At 44.7% G+C, this 15806-nt stretch overlaps 1 protein-coding gene and 1 long non-coding RNA gene across 3 annotated transcripts in view; one reads left to right on the top strand and one right to left on the bottom strand.

Moving 5' to 3' along the window:
• TAF12 (TATA-box binding protein associated factor 12) overlaps window positions 1-9629 on the top strand; it is a 26763-nt gene extending 17134 nt beyond the window's left edge. For both annotated transcript variants that reach the window (XM_017669716.3, XM_037010736.2), the window contains 3 exons: window positions 2850-2964; window positions 7715-7803; window positions 9149-9629. In XM_017669716.3, coding sequence (XP_017525205.1) covers window positions 2850-2964; window positions 7715-7803; window positions 9149-9184 — 240 coding nt within the window. In that variant the 3' untranslated portion in view covers window positions 9185-9629. The remainder of the gene's footprint in view (window positions 1-2849; window positions 2965-7714; window positions 7804-9148) is intronic.
• LOC140848856 (uncharacterized) lies at window positions 9423-15806 on the bottom strand. The gene is made up of 2 exons (XR_012130082.1): window positions 13070-15806; window positions 9423-12795 (listed from the first exon to the last, which is right to left on the bottom strand). It is a non-coding gene; the product is annotated as an uncharacterized lncRNA (long non-coding RNA).

Here is a 15806-nt window from a genome sequence, read left to right as displayed (position 1 = left end):
CTGTTCAGTGGTGATTTTTTTAGTACATTCACAAAGTTGTGTGACTTTCAACACAATTTTAGAACATTTTCATTACCATCTACAGAAACCCATACCCGTTAGTAGTCATGCCCCATTTTTCCCCAATCCACAACCTTAGGCAACTGACTATTAACCTTCTCCCTGTCTCTATAGATTTGCCTATTCTGGACATTTCAAATAAATGGAGTCATATTTGTAACTGGCTTCTTTCACTTAGCATAATGATTTTAAAGTTCATCCATGTTGTAGCAGGTATCAGTACTTCATTTCTGTTTATGACTGTATGGATGTACCATATTTTGCTTATCCACTCATCAGCTGATGGACATTTGGGTCATGTCATTTTTTTTGGCTATTATGAATAATGTTCTCATGAACATTCATATGCAAATTTCTTTTTTTTCATTTGTATACAAACTTTTGTGTGGACATATCATATGTTTTCATTTCCTTGGGTACATGGCCTAGGAGTGGAATTGCTGGGTCATATGGTAACTCTGTTTTTCCTTTGAAGAACAACCTGTTTTTCCAAAGTTCTGCCCCTTTTTACATTCCTACCAGCAGTGTATGAAGGTTCCATTTTCTTTTTTTTTTTTTAATTTTATTTTGGTATCATTAATCTACAATTTCATGAAGGACATTATGTTCACTAGGCTCCCCCCTCACCAAATCCATTTTCTTATATTAATTTTTTTGATGATTTATTTTTGCTTTTTCTTTCTGGAATGACAATTGACTGGATATTGGATCTTCTGCATTACTGTCCCATTTTTCATTTCTTGGTAATTCTAAGTTCTACTTGCTGGGGAGATTTTCCTTAGTTTATTTTCTTAACCTTTCAACTTTTCTTTTTATGTATAAAAATTCTAATTTTTTGTTGACTGGTCCTCCCACAACCCCCCCAAGCCATTCTGTTCTTATTTTATGGTTGGAATATCTTCTCTTTCTCTCTGAAGAATTACATTTTTGAATCTTCTTTTTGCTGCTCTGTCTCTGTTTCCTCTGTGTCCTTTTTTCCCTGTTGGTTTGTTTCTTTTCTTTTTCGTGTTAGATATTTTCTTCATGTTTGCTGACCCTGGCTATCCATTCTTAAAGGATGAGCCACTAAAAAGCTGATTTGAAATAGAACTTACTGACTGATGGGCTTCATCTCGTAGTATACTGGTAAATGTTGAACAATTAACTGTGGAGAAAAAGGGCCTGATTTTCAGCTGATTTCTCTGGTATAAATATTCTGGTGGGAATATTTTAAGCTATCAACATGTTGTTACTGAATGCAAAATTGGGAAGGAATACATATAAATGGCTTTCATGAGTTGTCTTGGCTATCTCTAGCATACCACTGGCTTCACTTCAGAATAGGTTGTCCACATATCAACCTTCTTATTGTGGGAGTCCCTAAATGTCAGTATCTGTAAGTCTTTTCTCTGGAGTCATTTAGTATCTCCAGAGAAAAATTCTCCCATATCCTATCCGGACGATTTATCCCTAGCTTCTAACATTTGGAGGCAAGATAAGAGAGTGGGGTTGTGTCTCTCCCCGACCTCTGCTGTGTCTGCTGTTAAACCAGAGCCACTCCCATTCACTTTCTCTGGGGAATAAACCAACTGTTCTGGGTCACGTGTGTGTAGTGAGAAGGCACTTGGCAGCTTTTGGACCATAGGAGTCAGGGACTACTCAGTATATAGACACATAATAATTACAATTCTGCAGTTTTAAGTTCCATGCTTCCAGTCTTCTGTGATAAATGTCTCCCCCAACTCCTGGAACTCTTAGGCTTTGCAAAGGGCAAATCAGTTCCATTCTCACTGGTGTCCACTCTCTAGGCAGTTCCCACTCTGTCTGCTAGGTCAGTTCCCACTCTTCCTTTGTTCTCTTTGGCAAAAACATAATTGAAAAGTTTATTGGAATCTCTTGTCCATTAAGGCTTTTCTCTCCTGTTTTTGTTGCCTTTGGGTGTAGGCGTCTTTTTTTTCCCCTTCATTATTTTAGTGCATTTATGGAGGAAGGGGTCATTTTTTGGGGTTGATCTGCCCTATTTAATCAGAAATAATTCCTTTAGATGGTATCCATTTAGTTCCATAGGAGAGATGTTAATGTGTTAATGGTGTAGTAGGACAAGGAATGTCTTTATCTGTGATTGTAATTGTCTTTTATTTATTGATCAGCAGATAAATCCATGGGGAATGTATTAACTAATTAAAATTTCATTTTTTTCCTATAGGTTTTTAGCTTCAGAGTTCTGATTTTGCTATTCACAAAGTCTAGGTATAATTGGTAATGAAGTGTAACGAACCCAGAATTTGGACTCAGAACCTTGAGGTTGAATCCTCAAGGATTGGTTCTACTGCTTAGCAGCTACATGGCCATTTGCAAGTTAGTCTCCTTGAGTCTTAGCATCCTCCTCTGTAGAAGGAGGATAAAATCCATGCCACATTTTTTTCCACAGGGTTATTATAAAAACCGTGTGAGCTAGTGGAGATAAAAATGCTGTGAGGGACTGAGTGAGAAAGTATAATGGTTTACTTTTGTTTTCCCACCTAATTCAGAAGAAAATAGCAGAGTGAGGGGTTGCACTGGTTGAAAGTGCAGAAAGGAACATCCTCAGAAACACTCAACCTGGTTAGTGAGTTGCACTCAACTTGGTTAATGAGTTGAAGTGTTTCTGTTGTTGCCCTCACTCCTCCTCCTCACCCAAGTGCTGATTCCAGGCTTTCTCATACCAAGCCTGACTAAATATATGGTTGAACCAGATACAGTTGTCCCAGCAACAAGAGGCCTACTCTGTCAATGTCATGGTTACTCTCCTCCACTGTTGTCTTCTCCAGATGCTGCTACAGATTGCTGATGATTTTATTGAAAGTGTGGTGACAGCTGCCTGCCAGCTTGCCCGGCATCGCAAATCCAGCACCCTGGAGGTGAAGGATGTCCAGCTGCATCTAGGTATGTGGTCTTGTTTCTCCTTGAGGTATCCACACTATGGCTCCTTCAGGCCCACGAGGGAAAGTGTAGTCAGAAATCTTCACAGCAGAATCACTTTTGGGCTCTGGGATATACGTATTCATTCAGTAGCAGCATTACATCGAGAAGAAAAATCCATCCATTGTAGAGGGAAGGAACCTAAGCACTGGGGTTGCCACTTTCTAAATGTATCACCTTATCCTTCCTACTTGGTTTCTTATGGAGCCTGTTTCCTCATTTGTAAAGTGGAGATCATAATATCCTCCTTACAGGGTAATTGTAAGAATTATGGATTATCTTTGTAATGTGACTGGCACGGGGCCTGGCACAAACAAGAGCTTAGTAAATGTAACTATTGTTAACTGATGGTGTTTTTCTTCCAGTTTTTAGCCTGTTTATGCATTTTTCTCAAGAAAATTTTAATCATAATGTACATATAATTTTATATCCTGTTTTTCTACTTAATAGATGCTAAATTCAAGCTGGGAGGTACTTATCTAATGCTGATAACCGTAATTACTTGGGAAATGAGTAAGCCCCTCTGTGCATTGATTACAATGTGATCAAAATAAAATGAACAATCTATGAATACAAAAACAGTCAGGCCAAGTGAATGAGGCAGAAGATATTAGAGATTCAGCGCAGAGCAGCCTGTGACTGATTACTGAAAGGCTTCCTTCCCAGTGTCAGGAATATTGCCTGGGGAAGCACTGGTAGTCTAGGTGGAGAAAATAATACTCTTCTGGTTAGTGTTGCTGGTATTAACAGCAGAGGACAGATACTCTATCTATTTTGGGGTAACAAACTACCCCCAAACTGTGGCTGAAAGCAGTAACAGCTGTTTATTTTGCTCATAACTCTAGGGGTTGACTGGGCCTTGCTAGGCAGCTTTGCTAAGGGTCTCTCATGTGGTTAAAGTCAGGTGGTGGCTGGGGTTGAAATTGTTCGGAAGGAAGGCATGTTAGTCTCCTAGGGCTGCTGGAACAAAGTGCCACAAGCTAGGTAGCTTAAAACATCAAAATTTAAAACCACAATAAGACATCACCTCACACCAGTTAGAATGGCTACCATCTAAAAGACATGAAATAACAAGTGGTGGTGAGGATATGGACAAAAGGGAACCCTTCTATGCTGTTGGTGGGAATGTCAGTTGGTGCAGCCACCGTGAAAAGCAGTATGGAGGTTCCTCAAAAACCTGAAAATAGAAATACCATAGGACCCAGTAGTTCCGCTTCTAGGAATTTACCCAAAGAAAACAAAATGCCTGATTCGAAAAGATGTATGCACTCCTGTGTATCTTGCTGCATTATTTACAATAGCCAAGATACGGAAGCAATCAAGGTGCCCATCAATAGATGAATGAATAAAGAAGAGGTGGTACATATACACAACGGAATATTATTCAGCCATAATGAAGAAAGAAATCCTGCTATTTGTGACAGCATGGATGGACCTAGAGGGTATTATGCTAAGTGAAATAAGCCAGGCATTCACTTATAAGAAGACAGTCCAATATCAAAATAGGCAAAGAAATTGAACAGCCAGTTCTTAAAAGAAGATACATGAATGCATAATAAGCATAGGAAAAAATAAAAAGTAAAGAAATAAGCCAGGCGAAGAAAGACAAATACTATATGATTTCACTTACTTGTAGAATATAAAAACAAAACAAAATGAACAAAACGGCAGTAGACTCATAGACACTGAAGTGACTGGTGGTTATCATGGGGGAGAGGGATAAAGGGGCACAAAAATTCTCAATCATAGTGTAAGTTGGTCACGAGGATAGTAGTACAGCATGGAGAATATAGCCAATGATTCTGTAACATCTTCCTATGTTGACAGATAGTAACTGCACTAGTGGGGGTGTGAGGATTTAATATGGGTAACTGTTGAACCACTGCGCTGTATACTTGAAACCAATATAAGATTGTATATCAACAATATACTTCAATAAAACAACAACAAAAATGTATTCTTTCACAGTTATGGAGACCAAAAGTCTAAAGTCAGTGTATCAGCAGGGCCATCCGCTCTCTAGTGCTTCTGTTGAATCTTTCCTTGCCTCTTTCTAGCTTCTGGTGGTGGCCAGCAATTCTTGGCATTCTCTGGCTTAGCTGTGTCACTCCTATCTATGCCTTGAGCTTCACGTCACCTCCCCTGTGTGTCTCGCTTCCTGTCTCTTATCCTTTTTTCATAGGATGCCAGTCATGCTGGATTAAGGGCCCACCCTGCTCCTGTATGATCTCATCTTAATTAATTACATACACAACAACCCTATTTTGAGGTACTGGGGCTTAGGACTGAAGCATATCTTTTCGAGGGACACAGTTCGATCCATAACAGAGTTTCATCATGTCCATGTCTGATGCGTGGGCTAGAAACTCTCAAAAAGCTGGGACTCCACAGTTCTCTCTGTCTCTGTCTGTCTTTCTCTGTCTCTGTGGTCTCTCTACATGGTCTCATCATGTGCAGTCGCAGGATAGCTGGATGCCTTACATGGCAGTCAAAGGCCCCCTGAGTGAGTGTCCCATAACACCTGGCAGAAACTTCATGGCCTTTTCTAACCCAGTCTCTGAAGTCACACAGCATCACTTCTACAGAATTCTTTGAGGCAATCACAATGACCTCTCTGGGTTCAAGGGGAGGGAACGTGGACTCTACTTTTTAATGGGAGAAGTATGAAGGAATTTACAGACACATTTTAGAACCACCACAACACAAATTCAGAGAGACAGAAAGTAGAATGGTGGTTACCAGGGACTGGAGGGTGGGAATGGGGAGTCATTGTTTAATGTGTACAGAGTTTCGGTTTGGAATGATTGAAAAAAATGGGAGATGAGTGGTTGCACAACAGTGTGAATGTGCTTAATGCCACTGAACTGTACACTTAAAAATGGTTAAAATTGTAAATTTTATGTATATATTCTATGTATATAAAAATACGATTTTATGTATATATTTACCACGCTAAACAACAGATTTTAGTATTTTGAGAATTTTGCATTCTATTTTTAAAATATTTTATATTCTAATTATTAAATAAAATTGGAATGTTGGTTTGTTCATTAATGGTTAAGAAATAATTCTCACATAGATTAGGATTCTTAAAAGTCTATGTGACCAGAATGGCTTCTGTAGCAGGCCTACTGGCAGCTGAATCATAATCAGAAGGTTGCTTGGAGCACATGGGATAGAGCATGGGGAATTAGGGAACCTGCAGTTAAAGGCACTAGGCCATCTAGGTGTGCTGCACACACACCCTCCCACTAAGACAGGCTTGCCAATGGAGCTATAAACTCTTGATGCCTCTCTTGTGGACAGGCTGGGATGGGTACTGTCGGTGTTCACTTCTGACCCAATTTTCTCTACTTTATAGTTGAATAACCTCCCCTTCTGACCACCGTAGTCTTTCTTTAGAAATGTGAAAGTTAAATAAGATGACATACATGGAATGCTTTGCACACTGCTGCGCCATACCAGGCATTTCACTGTGTTTATTCATTACATGGTCATTGCTGCTATTATATTATATAAAATACAAATACACACATATGCAAATATATTGCTACACATACTTACATATGTACATTCATGCCTGGTAGCTGCTCTTTCTTCAGAGTGGCTTTTCCATATCCATATCCTGATCTGCTTTGTGTTGATGGTAAAGTTTAATTCCCAGAGAATAAACTTAGTGTCACTTTCCAATACTGACAACAAATATTCCTAGTAGAAGGCCTCAGACGTTTTTATTTTCAATGAAATATTGGAAGAGAGCTATATGTAAAATTATTCTAGAGCCAAAAATCTTTTGTTTTCTCAATACTTACTGTGCATTAGAAACACAGTATAACTATGACATAACTAATATTCAGTTTAAATGCCTCCTGGGATAAAATGAATTTGAAAAACAAGTGTTTTCAGTACTTTAGGAGAATGTGATCAAGGAATCCCTGTGTAGCTCCTTTTGAGTAGAGACTCACTAAACAATCTTGTGTGAGTATGATTTGTTACTATTTGGTGTGCTGAAAGTGCAGTACACACTTTCATTCGTGGGTTTAGGGGCCCATGTGGCTATGCCAGTTACTGACAAAGCAGGATAAACAAAATCTATGCCCTCTGTGACAGTCTTAAGGGATGACTGTACCCCGTGGCCCAGACACATGGAGCCGGGGTATGAACATACCTGTGCCCACATCGCCTTGAGGACTGCATTATGTCACTGAATGCTCTCAGCCACCCAACAACGTGGTTATTACTGTTTCTCCCACCGAGTAAAAGATGAAGGAACTGAGACCCAATGTCATACAGTCCCACAGTCAAGCAGCAGAGCTAGAACACAGCTCTTAACTCAGAGTGCTAGGAATGCCTTTCTGGTCCTGCTCTTCCTCTGGGTCTGAGAGGGGTTCCTTTGAACAGAGGAGTCAGACAACTGAAGAAACAGATGACTTCCCTTTTCTGTAGTGCAGCGTGGAAACCTTAAGGCTCAGCACCCATGGCTTTGACTCATTTAAGCCATTGTCTTTGCCAGCAGGTCAAATGGTGTCTTACAGCCCTGGAGGTACCACACCCAAGTCCCGGTTTGTATCCCATGGGTTCCTCTGCAGGGTTACTGTTCAGAAGTGTGACTGACTGCTCAGATTAGTCCTCCCGACCCCTGTGGGAGGGTCACACTATGCCCCGATGCTGCCTTCCCTGTCCCCTTACCTCTGTGCTGGCTTCTTCCTTGCAGAACGCCAGTGGAACATGTGGATCCCCGGATTTGGCTCAGAAGAGATCCGACCCTACAAAAAAGCTTGCACCACAGAAGCTCACAAACAGGTGAGGAGCTCTCAGAGCCCCAGGGCAGCCAGAGCTGATCTCTTGAGCCGTGTCTCAGCTGCTGTCACTGCAGTTGTCACAGGTCCCACACAGCAAGCTCCACTCTGGACCAAAGATCAGAGAGGGCATGGGGGAGTGGGGCTGCACTGGAGATGAGTCAGATATTTCCGTGGTACTTTGCTATTCCCACATGGGGTCTCAGTTTTTCCTCTGGGCTCTGATGGGCATCACTTAGAGCTGTTGATTCTAGGTTCTTCTAATATGGATGAACCTTGCCCCTTCCACATCTCCTAATGAATGTGTCCTTCATTATTATTGATTTGAACATCATATTTGGACAGCCCTTCAACTAGAGCGCAGTTTAAGGAAATATGGTGCATTTGTGCTGGGTGTTGGTGGGCACCCAAAGGCCTCTGCCAGGCATTCCATCCTCTGTCCCAGCTTAACCTTTGTTCTTTGTCCTTCTCACTGCAGAATTGAGGAGGTCACTGTGAGAATCTGACCACTGTGCTGTGGAACAGGTTGTCCCTGTCATTGGTCAATGTAATGGCAATGTTGGCCTCTCTTTGAACAGTCTTAATTGGTTACTCTGATTTGAAAAGTGATCCTTTTCAAAGTTTGACAACCACCATTGGGTGCTTTTACATAGCCTGGGATTTCTGGAGTGGTTATGTTAACAAAACTGACAGAGGAAGCCCTATAGGGAAGCCACCATTAGCCTAAATCGAAGCATCAGTGTTCTTCAGAAGGGTATCCCTCCAAACAATGGATGGCTGTTTTGGCTCTGCTCTCAAATTACCCACTTTTCAGCCCTATTTATTTATCAACAAGTATCTTAAGGTTAGAACAATCTCTTGGTCAAAAAGAGTAAGCAAAACAAGTCAGTAATTTGGCCAGTGGTTGGTAATAGTAAAATGTGAAACCCTTGGTTTGAATGTTTCCCTGATGGATTGTGGTGGAAGTCTTTAGGGTCATTTTCCTTCATTGTAGGTCATCAAGTGTGAAACTTCAGCTCCTTTAATGTGTGGCAATAGGCTTAAAACAGAAACTCCCCTTCCCTGTTTTCTCCATCATCAAAGAGATCATGGTGGGAATCCTAGAAAACATGATTTGATGGCCTGTCCCCCAAGTCCCCAGAAGCCAAGAGCTGTCACCTTATCCACTTTTAATTTTGTGTCCTGCTAGTCTAGAGCACTTTGGGTCTTTTAATATCTCCTAGGGTCCCCTGCAGAGTGTCCTCAGGCTAGAAGGAGCCTGCTGAGCTGGCCTGTGCCTGCCAGCCACATATGAATGTCCCAGAAAGTTCTTGACTCTAACCTTTGTAATTGCTTATTTCTCTCTTCAGAGAATGGCATTGATCCGGAAAACAACGAAGAAATAACACACGGGAAGGTCAGGGAATGGACAACAATGTATTTGGAGATACTTGAGCTGAGACCTCAGCCATCTCATTCTCGGATTTTTTTTTTAAATGCTTTACAGAGAAGCATATATTTTTTATTAACAGTGCAGCAATATCTATAATGACTGAGAGGATCTGCCAAAAGAATAAAGCCTCCTACCCTAACTCCGTCCCATTTTCCCTGCCGTCTCAAAGAGGAGCAATGTATCTGCCAGAGAAGATTTTATTTGTGGTTTATTATATAAGTGATTGAATATGGGACAAAAACAAAGCATTATGGTCTTGTTTGGTGAGACAGTATTAGCAGGATTTGTAGAGGTTTTTGTTTCCTCCCTTCCCCTTTTCCCTGTACTTTGTAATGTCAGTGTTTATATGAATATGACTTTCATTTGCTTTTCCAGAATAAAAAAGTTATTAATCGAAAGACAGGGTGCATGGCTCACAGCCTTTGAAATGCCAGAGTAAGGATGACAAACAGGGCTGGATGGCAGCACCATCTCTAGTCAGCAGGTGGCAGCACCATTATTTGTTTCTGTGAGGAAAAAAACCCAGGGATTTTTCCATTGTATTACTCCAAGGGAGGGCCCTTCCATCCTTAGAGGTAAGGCAGTTTCTCAGCCATAACAGTGGGGCAGGGTGACCTTCCCTCATGAGCCCCAAACTGAAGAGGCATGCTGGTGTTGGCAAAGCCTTTTTTGACTGGTTCTGGAACTCCTGGAGTTCGTCCTTGGCCCTAAGAAAGGGTGGTAGGGAAAGGCCTGTCTGCTCTTAGTTGTTGGTATTGGTGATCCTGGTATTTTCACCATCGTGAAGAGGAAACCAGACCTCTTGAGATGTCAGGATCATGACCCTCAGTGGCACCTAGCATTATCCTGTCCTGTGCCCAGCATAGCCCTTGAGGATCGTGAGGGCTCTGTGGGCTCCACGAGGCATGGCTGTTCCCCCTAGGGATCACCAGCACAGGCGCAGCCACCTTGCCCTGCTTTGGTCCTCTGCCCCCCGAGACTTGGCCTGACGTGGGACCCTGCTTTTCACTTCCTATGCTGAGTTTGGCCCCATGACTCCTCTCTTCACAGCCTCATAGATCCCATGAGTGAGCTACTCAAAGGCAGTGTTGATGTTACTGTTGCTCTTGGCCAAGGTCTCAACATAGCGAGCATCCGAAGAGGCAGCCAGCTTCTCCCTTCTTCCAGCATCACGTGTTGCTGAGCCACCAGGTCACTTTTGGGGCCTACCTCCAGGAAGAGCACGTGGAAGTGTCTCGCTTTCTCCAGAACCTCCGGATGCCTCTGGATGCTGCTCTCCACGGATGGTTTGTTGGTGAGATCAAGCAGCAAAAGACCTCCTTCCAAGTTCCGGTGGCAGGAGCAAGTCAATGACCTTGGCAGCCAAGAAGGAATCCAGAATTTGTTTTGACTCCTCCATTCAGGACAGAAAGGGGCAAGGGAATTGGGGCAGTTTAATGGAAAGAGCTGGGGTGGAGTTAAAAGGCCTCAATTCTTGATTGGCTGTGTGACAGGTAAGTAGCTTCAATCTGAGTCTTGTCCTATCTTTATGTTGAGGGGCTTGTTCTTTCAGTGTCTGTAAGCGGTGCTGTGTCTGTTGTAGGTAATGGGCTACAATGGTGAGCAAAGACAGGGCACAATGCTGCGATTGGATAAATGTCACACCGCCTCTGGGACTAGGGCTGCCAGGAGAAGCTCACAGGCCTGGAGAGGGGGTTAACTGGAGGGACCCAGGTGAAGGAGAGGAGATCTCGTTCAAGGAGAGAGCACTGCCCATGTGCCGGCTCTGAGGCAATGCAGGGAGGAGAGCTGGGCCAGGCCCTATGGTGCTTTGTAGGCCCCAGCAAGGAGGGGGCTTTACCCAAAAAGTAACAGAGCAACTGAAGGAGTTTAAGTGGAAGCATGACATGGTCAGATTTGCATTTTGAAAAGAAAACATCACTCTGGCCAAGCAGTGCAGAGCAGGGGGAAGAGAAAAGGCGACTGGGGAAGCAGAGGTTTATCAGGAGGCTGCTGCCTGGATTGAGGAGGCAGTAGTCAAGCAGATGGAAGGGTAGATTTGGAAGACGTTTAAGTGGTGCACTCCCAGGCTTTGGTGAGTGGAGGTGGGGTACAGGAGAGAGGAGTGTCACCAAGTGGTCTGTAAGGGGCCTTCTGACTTGGTGTGTCTCTCTCTGGTACAGCTCAGTCCCCCACTCTGGGCATGAGGCCCTCTAACTCGCTCAGCTAAGTAGCCACTCCCACTTGACTGATTCTCAGAGCTTAGCACAGTGCTGAGCACACAGAGGACTTAGCGCAGGCTGAGGAGCGCGAGGTGGAGCAGGCTGGTGGATCCGTGTGCTTGTGTTGGGAGGGTCTTTCTTGAGCACTTACCGGGTCCATGTGTGTGCTAAGCACCTTCCCTGTATGAGCTCATTGTTTTCCTAGCAAGTCTGAAGAAGAAAGAATGTCTAGTATGTGTCAAGCACTTTATTTGCAATATCTCATTTAATGCCATTTTCCAGTGAGAAAGCTAAGAGAGTTCAAGTAATTTACTGAAGACCACACAGCTGGTAGTAAAGGTGCTGAGGTTTCCGCTAAGACCATTTGACTCGGAGCCTGTACTCATCTGTGCCCTAAACTGTCTCCCTGAGTCCTGTGGAGACAGAGATGGCAGTAACTGAGGAAAGAGAACAGCATAAGCAAAAGCCCAGTGGTGTTAAGAACTCAGCAAGTCAATATGGCGAAAGTACAAGGTGAAACCTTAGATGAGGATGGCCAGAGATAAGCAGAAAGTAGTGGTGCAGTCCAGGGGCCTTGCTTTGGGCCTACTATTTGTGTGTGTGTGTGTGTGTGTGTGTGTGAGTGTGTGAGAGTGTGCACATGGCACGTATCTTGCAGGGGGTGGGAGGGCCAGGAGCCTGGCTCTGGGCTTCCTACCCCTCTTCAACCTGAGCAATCTCTCTCTTAATTGTTGGACATTGTAGGGCTATGAGAAAGATCCATTTGACAAGAGGATTCTGATGCTAAAAACAGGCATATAGACAAAAAGTTTGAAAACTACTGTACAGGTAATGGAGAGGCAGTCGCATTTTGGATGGAGGACTGATGCAAGTATATTTGATGTCGAAAGCCAGTGGCTGCCGGTGTGGAGACTAGAGTCCAAAGTAGGCAGGAGGGGGACCAGCCAGGAACTTGTAGTTAATTTGGACTAAAGGTAAAGGAATAAGGCTTGAGAGGTTTTCCTGAGAAAGAACAAACCGAACAGCAGGGTTGGGGGTGGTTGCAACAAGGGTGAGTTTTGAGAACACAAAAGGAGCCTTGTGGACCAGGAAGCCATCCTGCAGAGCGTCCCCTGTGCGTGCATGAGGTGAAGCGAGGAGGGCAGAGCTGGACTAAGGTCTTAGTCACCTCTAGTTAGAAAAGAAAAGGCCCCTGGAGTCATCCAATTGTAGCTCATCTCACAGGAAAGAACACTGAGGTCCAGACAGGTCATGTAACCTCTCCAAGGCTGCTGGGAAGGCTAGGACTCAGGTCTGTGCTCTTGATCCAGGCTCCAACCTTCTCATGGGGGTCCATCCTCAAAGACACCCTGGTCTTGAAGAGCTACAGTCCAGGGGGTGCAAAAAGATACAAACAACAGAACTTGAACCCTCTGAAGAAGAGAGCCACTCAAGTGCCCTGAAAACTCAGAGAAGGAATTGTTATATGAGGTTGGGCCAAACCTTACAGGATGAGTAGCGTTTTGACAGAGATGGAGGAAGGACATTCCAGGCAAGGGAACAACACATGCAAGACACAAAGGGGGCTTATTAGCAGAAGAAACTTGGCATTTATGGAGCAGTTAGCACACATCGTCATGTTTATCCGTCTAACAAACCTGTGAGGTGGGAATCGTTCTTTCTTCATGAAGAGACTGAGGCTCAGAGGTAGACTGAACAGACTGAGTTCCCAACCAGATGTCTTCCGTCCCAGCCCCTTGGTGGGCAGGATGGGTCTTCTCTGTACATGAACTAGGTTTAAGTAGCTCCCAAAAAGGGTCTCATGGGTGACAGACTTGCTCTGTTCCTTCTGAAGGGCAAAGGGGATGGATTCAGACCTAGACTGCAAGGTTTTCAGAATGAGGAAGCAGCTCAGTAAGGCCCAGAGGCCAGGGCGCTGACCTTGTGGAAGCTGCTAAGGCTGGAGGGATTAGCCAGGGTGCCACCTTGCCAAGAGAGCTTTGCTTGTCCAGAACAGTCTGGGGACAGGCCCGAAGAGGTGATTCTGGAATTTCACCCTTGGTAAAAAAGCAGGGCCCAGTCCACAACTCCACAGAGAGGTGACAGCCTTTACGTACTTCGTTAGAGTTGGGAATCCTTATTTCCCCAACGTGTTTACTTCAGTAGTTTCTGTTCCGTTACAGTGATTAATAGCAAAACCTTTGGGAGGAAGGGGGCTTCCATTTTTGTATTCCTGTTTGACAAGCACTGCCTGTGATTTCTCATCCTTTCTAAGATCCTGTGAGGTAGGTATTATTGTCCTCATTTTACAGATGAGTCCACTGAGGTTGAGAGAGATGAAGTGAGTTCCCCAGGGTCTCACAATTATACACAGTGGAGCTGGGCTTCAAACCCGGGTTTGACTGCCAAGCCTGCCTTATTTTTGGCAGCTGGGATAAGGTGATGGCTCAGAGGAGCTGATTGTTATCCAAGTGCTACAGGCATACGAGGCAACACAGGGAGAGGGGAGCGGGTGAGGCCGTCCAGGCAAAGGAAACAGCTGTGCAGAGCCCAGGGCTGCAAGAACTTCTGAATTTGTCAGGACAAAGTGTGTGGGGAAGCAGCAGGTGCCAGTTCAGGAAGGGCCTGGAATGGGCAGAGAGGATTTGGATATGACCCTGTAGATGACGGGGAGCCAGTGAAGGATTTCTAGGAGGAGAGCAGCCAGGTCAAATCTGTACTTTAAAAAGATCCCTCTGGGGCAATATGAATTGCTGAACCACAGGGGACACCCCAGAGACCTGAGACCCTCAAGAGGGTGGCACAATCTACACTTGAGACCAGAGGGCCTGACCTGAGGGCAACGGCAGACTGGGTGTGGCACCTGCCTGCCCCCTGGAGAGCAGGCCTGCTTCTGAACAGTGGTAAGAGGTGAGGCCTGCCTTCCTTGGTCTCCTCCCGACCCACTGCTGCTCTCCTCTAGTCAGCAGGCTGGGCAGGGCTGCTTCCTACGCCTGGCCAGAATCACACGACCAAAGCCACTTACAGCCTCCAAAAGCTTTGCCACAACTGAGGGTCTTGTGAGGGTAGGATCAGAGCCCTAAGGCGTAAGGTAGGACCTTCCTGGCCTGGCCAGAAGTAGTGACCAAGGCTACTGGAATACTGAGCTGGCCTGGGATCACCAACTGAGCCACATCAGTTTCCTGTCCTGGACTTTAGATCTCTGTCTGAAATGGACAAGATCAGCCCAATCTCACAGGGTTGCTTTGCAGTTAATAATAAGCCATAGAAATAATAATAATTAAGCAGTAGAAACAGCTCATTGTGTGAGCTCATACATGTGGCAGGAATTCACATTATGCAGCATTTGATCCTCACAACAACCCTATGAGATGAAAACTATTGTTATCCCCATTTTATGGATGGAAAACCGAGGCGGAGAGTTAGAGAAATGTGTGACTCCAGCCTGCTGCACATTCCTCAGGGGAGGCAGCTGGGACAATGCAACATCTCTTCCTTGCAGATGGACCCAGATGGGCAGAGGCTTCAGGCTGGTTCTCCGAGGCCCCACCAGGATTTTGAGAGGGGAGGAGATTATTCTCCAGGGATGTGGGGATTTATCTGGAGCATTTGACAGCAAAATCCTACCCCTATCTCCCAAACAAGGTTCAGTGTAGACCTGTACAGGGAAGGTCTGGGAGACTAGAAAGCACAAGGGTCACTCCCTGCTTTTTCCTTCATTCTAGCTGCTCAGATTCCCTGTAAATTCCTAGAAAGATGCCCGTTCTTTTTTGCCTTGTTCACCCCCACTCCCGACTTCCTGGCTTCATTTCACCTCTCTGGGCCTCAGTCTGCATATGAGTAAAATGGAATAATAGTCCCTACCTCTCATGGTGCCTGAGAAGCACTCAGTGCAGTTCCTTCTGCCCAGATCTCTGCTCCTAGGTTGGCTCCTCCTCCAGGCGCAGCTTGAAGGTCATCTCCTCAGAGAGGCCCTCCCTGACCTCTGCTCTCACAGAGCCCTTGTCATTCTCAGTCTCATTGCCCAGATCTGTGGTCTCTAACACAACTGGAAAAACTGGAAATCACCTAGTTCGAGTGTTTGTTTTTTCTCTCTTCCTCCAGAATATCAGCCCCAGGAGGGCTTTTCTGTTATGTTCACTGTTGTATCCCTAGAACCCAGAACAGAGTTAGATGCTCATTGAAAGGAGAAAAATTTGATGAAGGAATGATGGGCTCTTAAGCAAATTGTTTCCCTCTCCCGGTCCAAGCTTCCCATCTGTGAAATGGGGAGAATCATGCCGGCCTTGCCAAGAGCATCATAAGGATGAGTGGTGATGTTTTAAAAGAGGGCGCAGAGAGGAGGCAGGGCACAGGGAGACCCCACCCCTGCCCAGCCCCGGGGGTGTGGAGGGG

The sequence above is a fragment of the Manis javanica genome, chromosome 4 (assembly GCF_040802235.1).
Source record: "Manis javanica isolate MJ-LG chromosome 4, MJ_LKY, whole genome shotgun sequence".
Lineage (NCBI taxonomy): Eukaryota > Metazoa > Chordata > Mammalia > Pholidota > Manidae > Manis > Manis javanica.
This window is presented reverse-complemented; position numbering and strand designations above follow the sequence as displayed.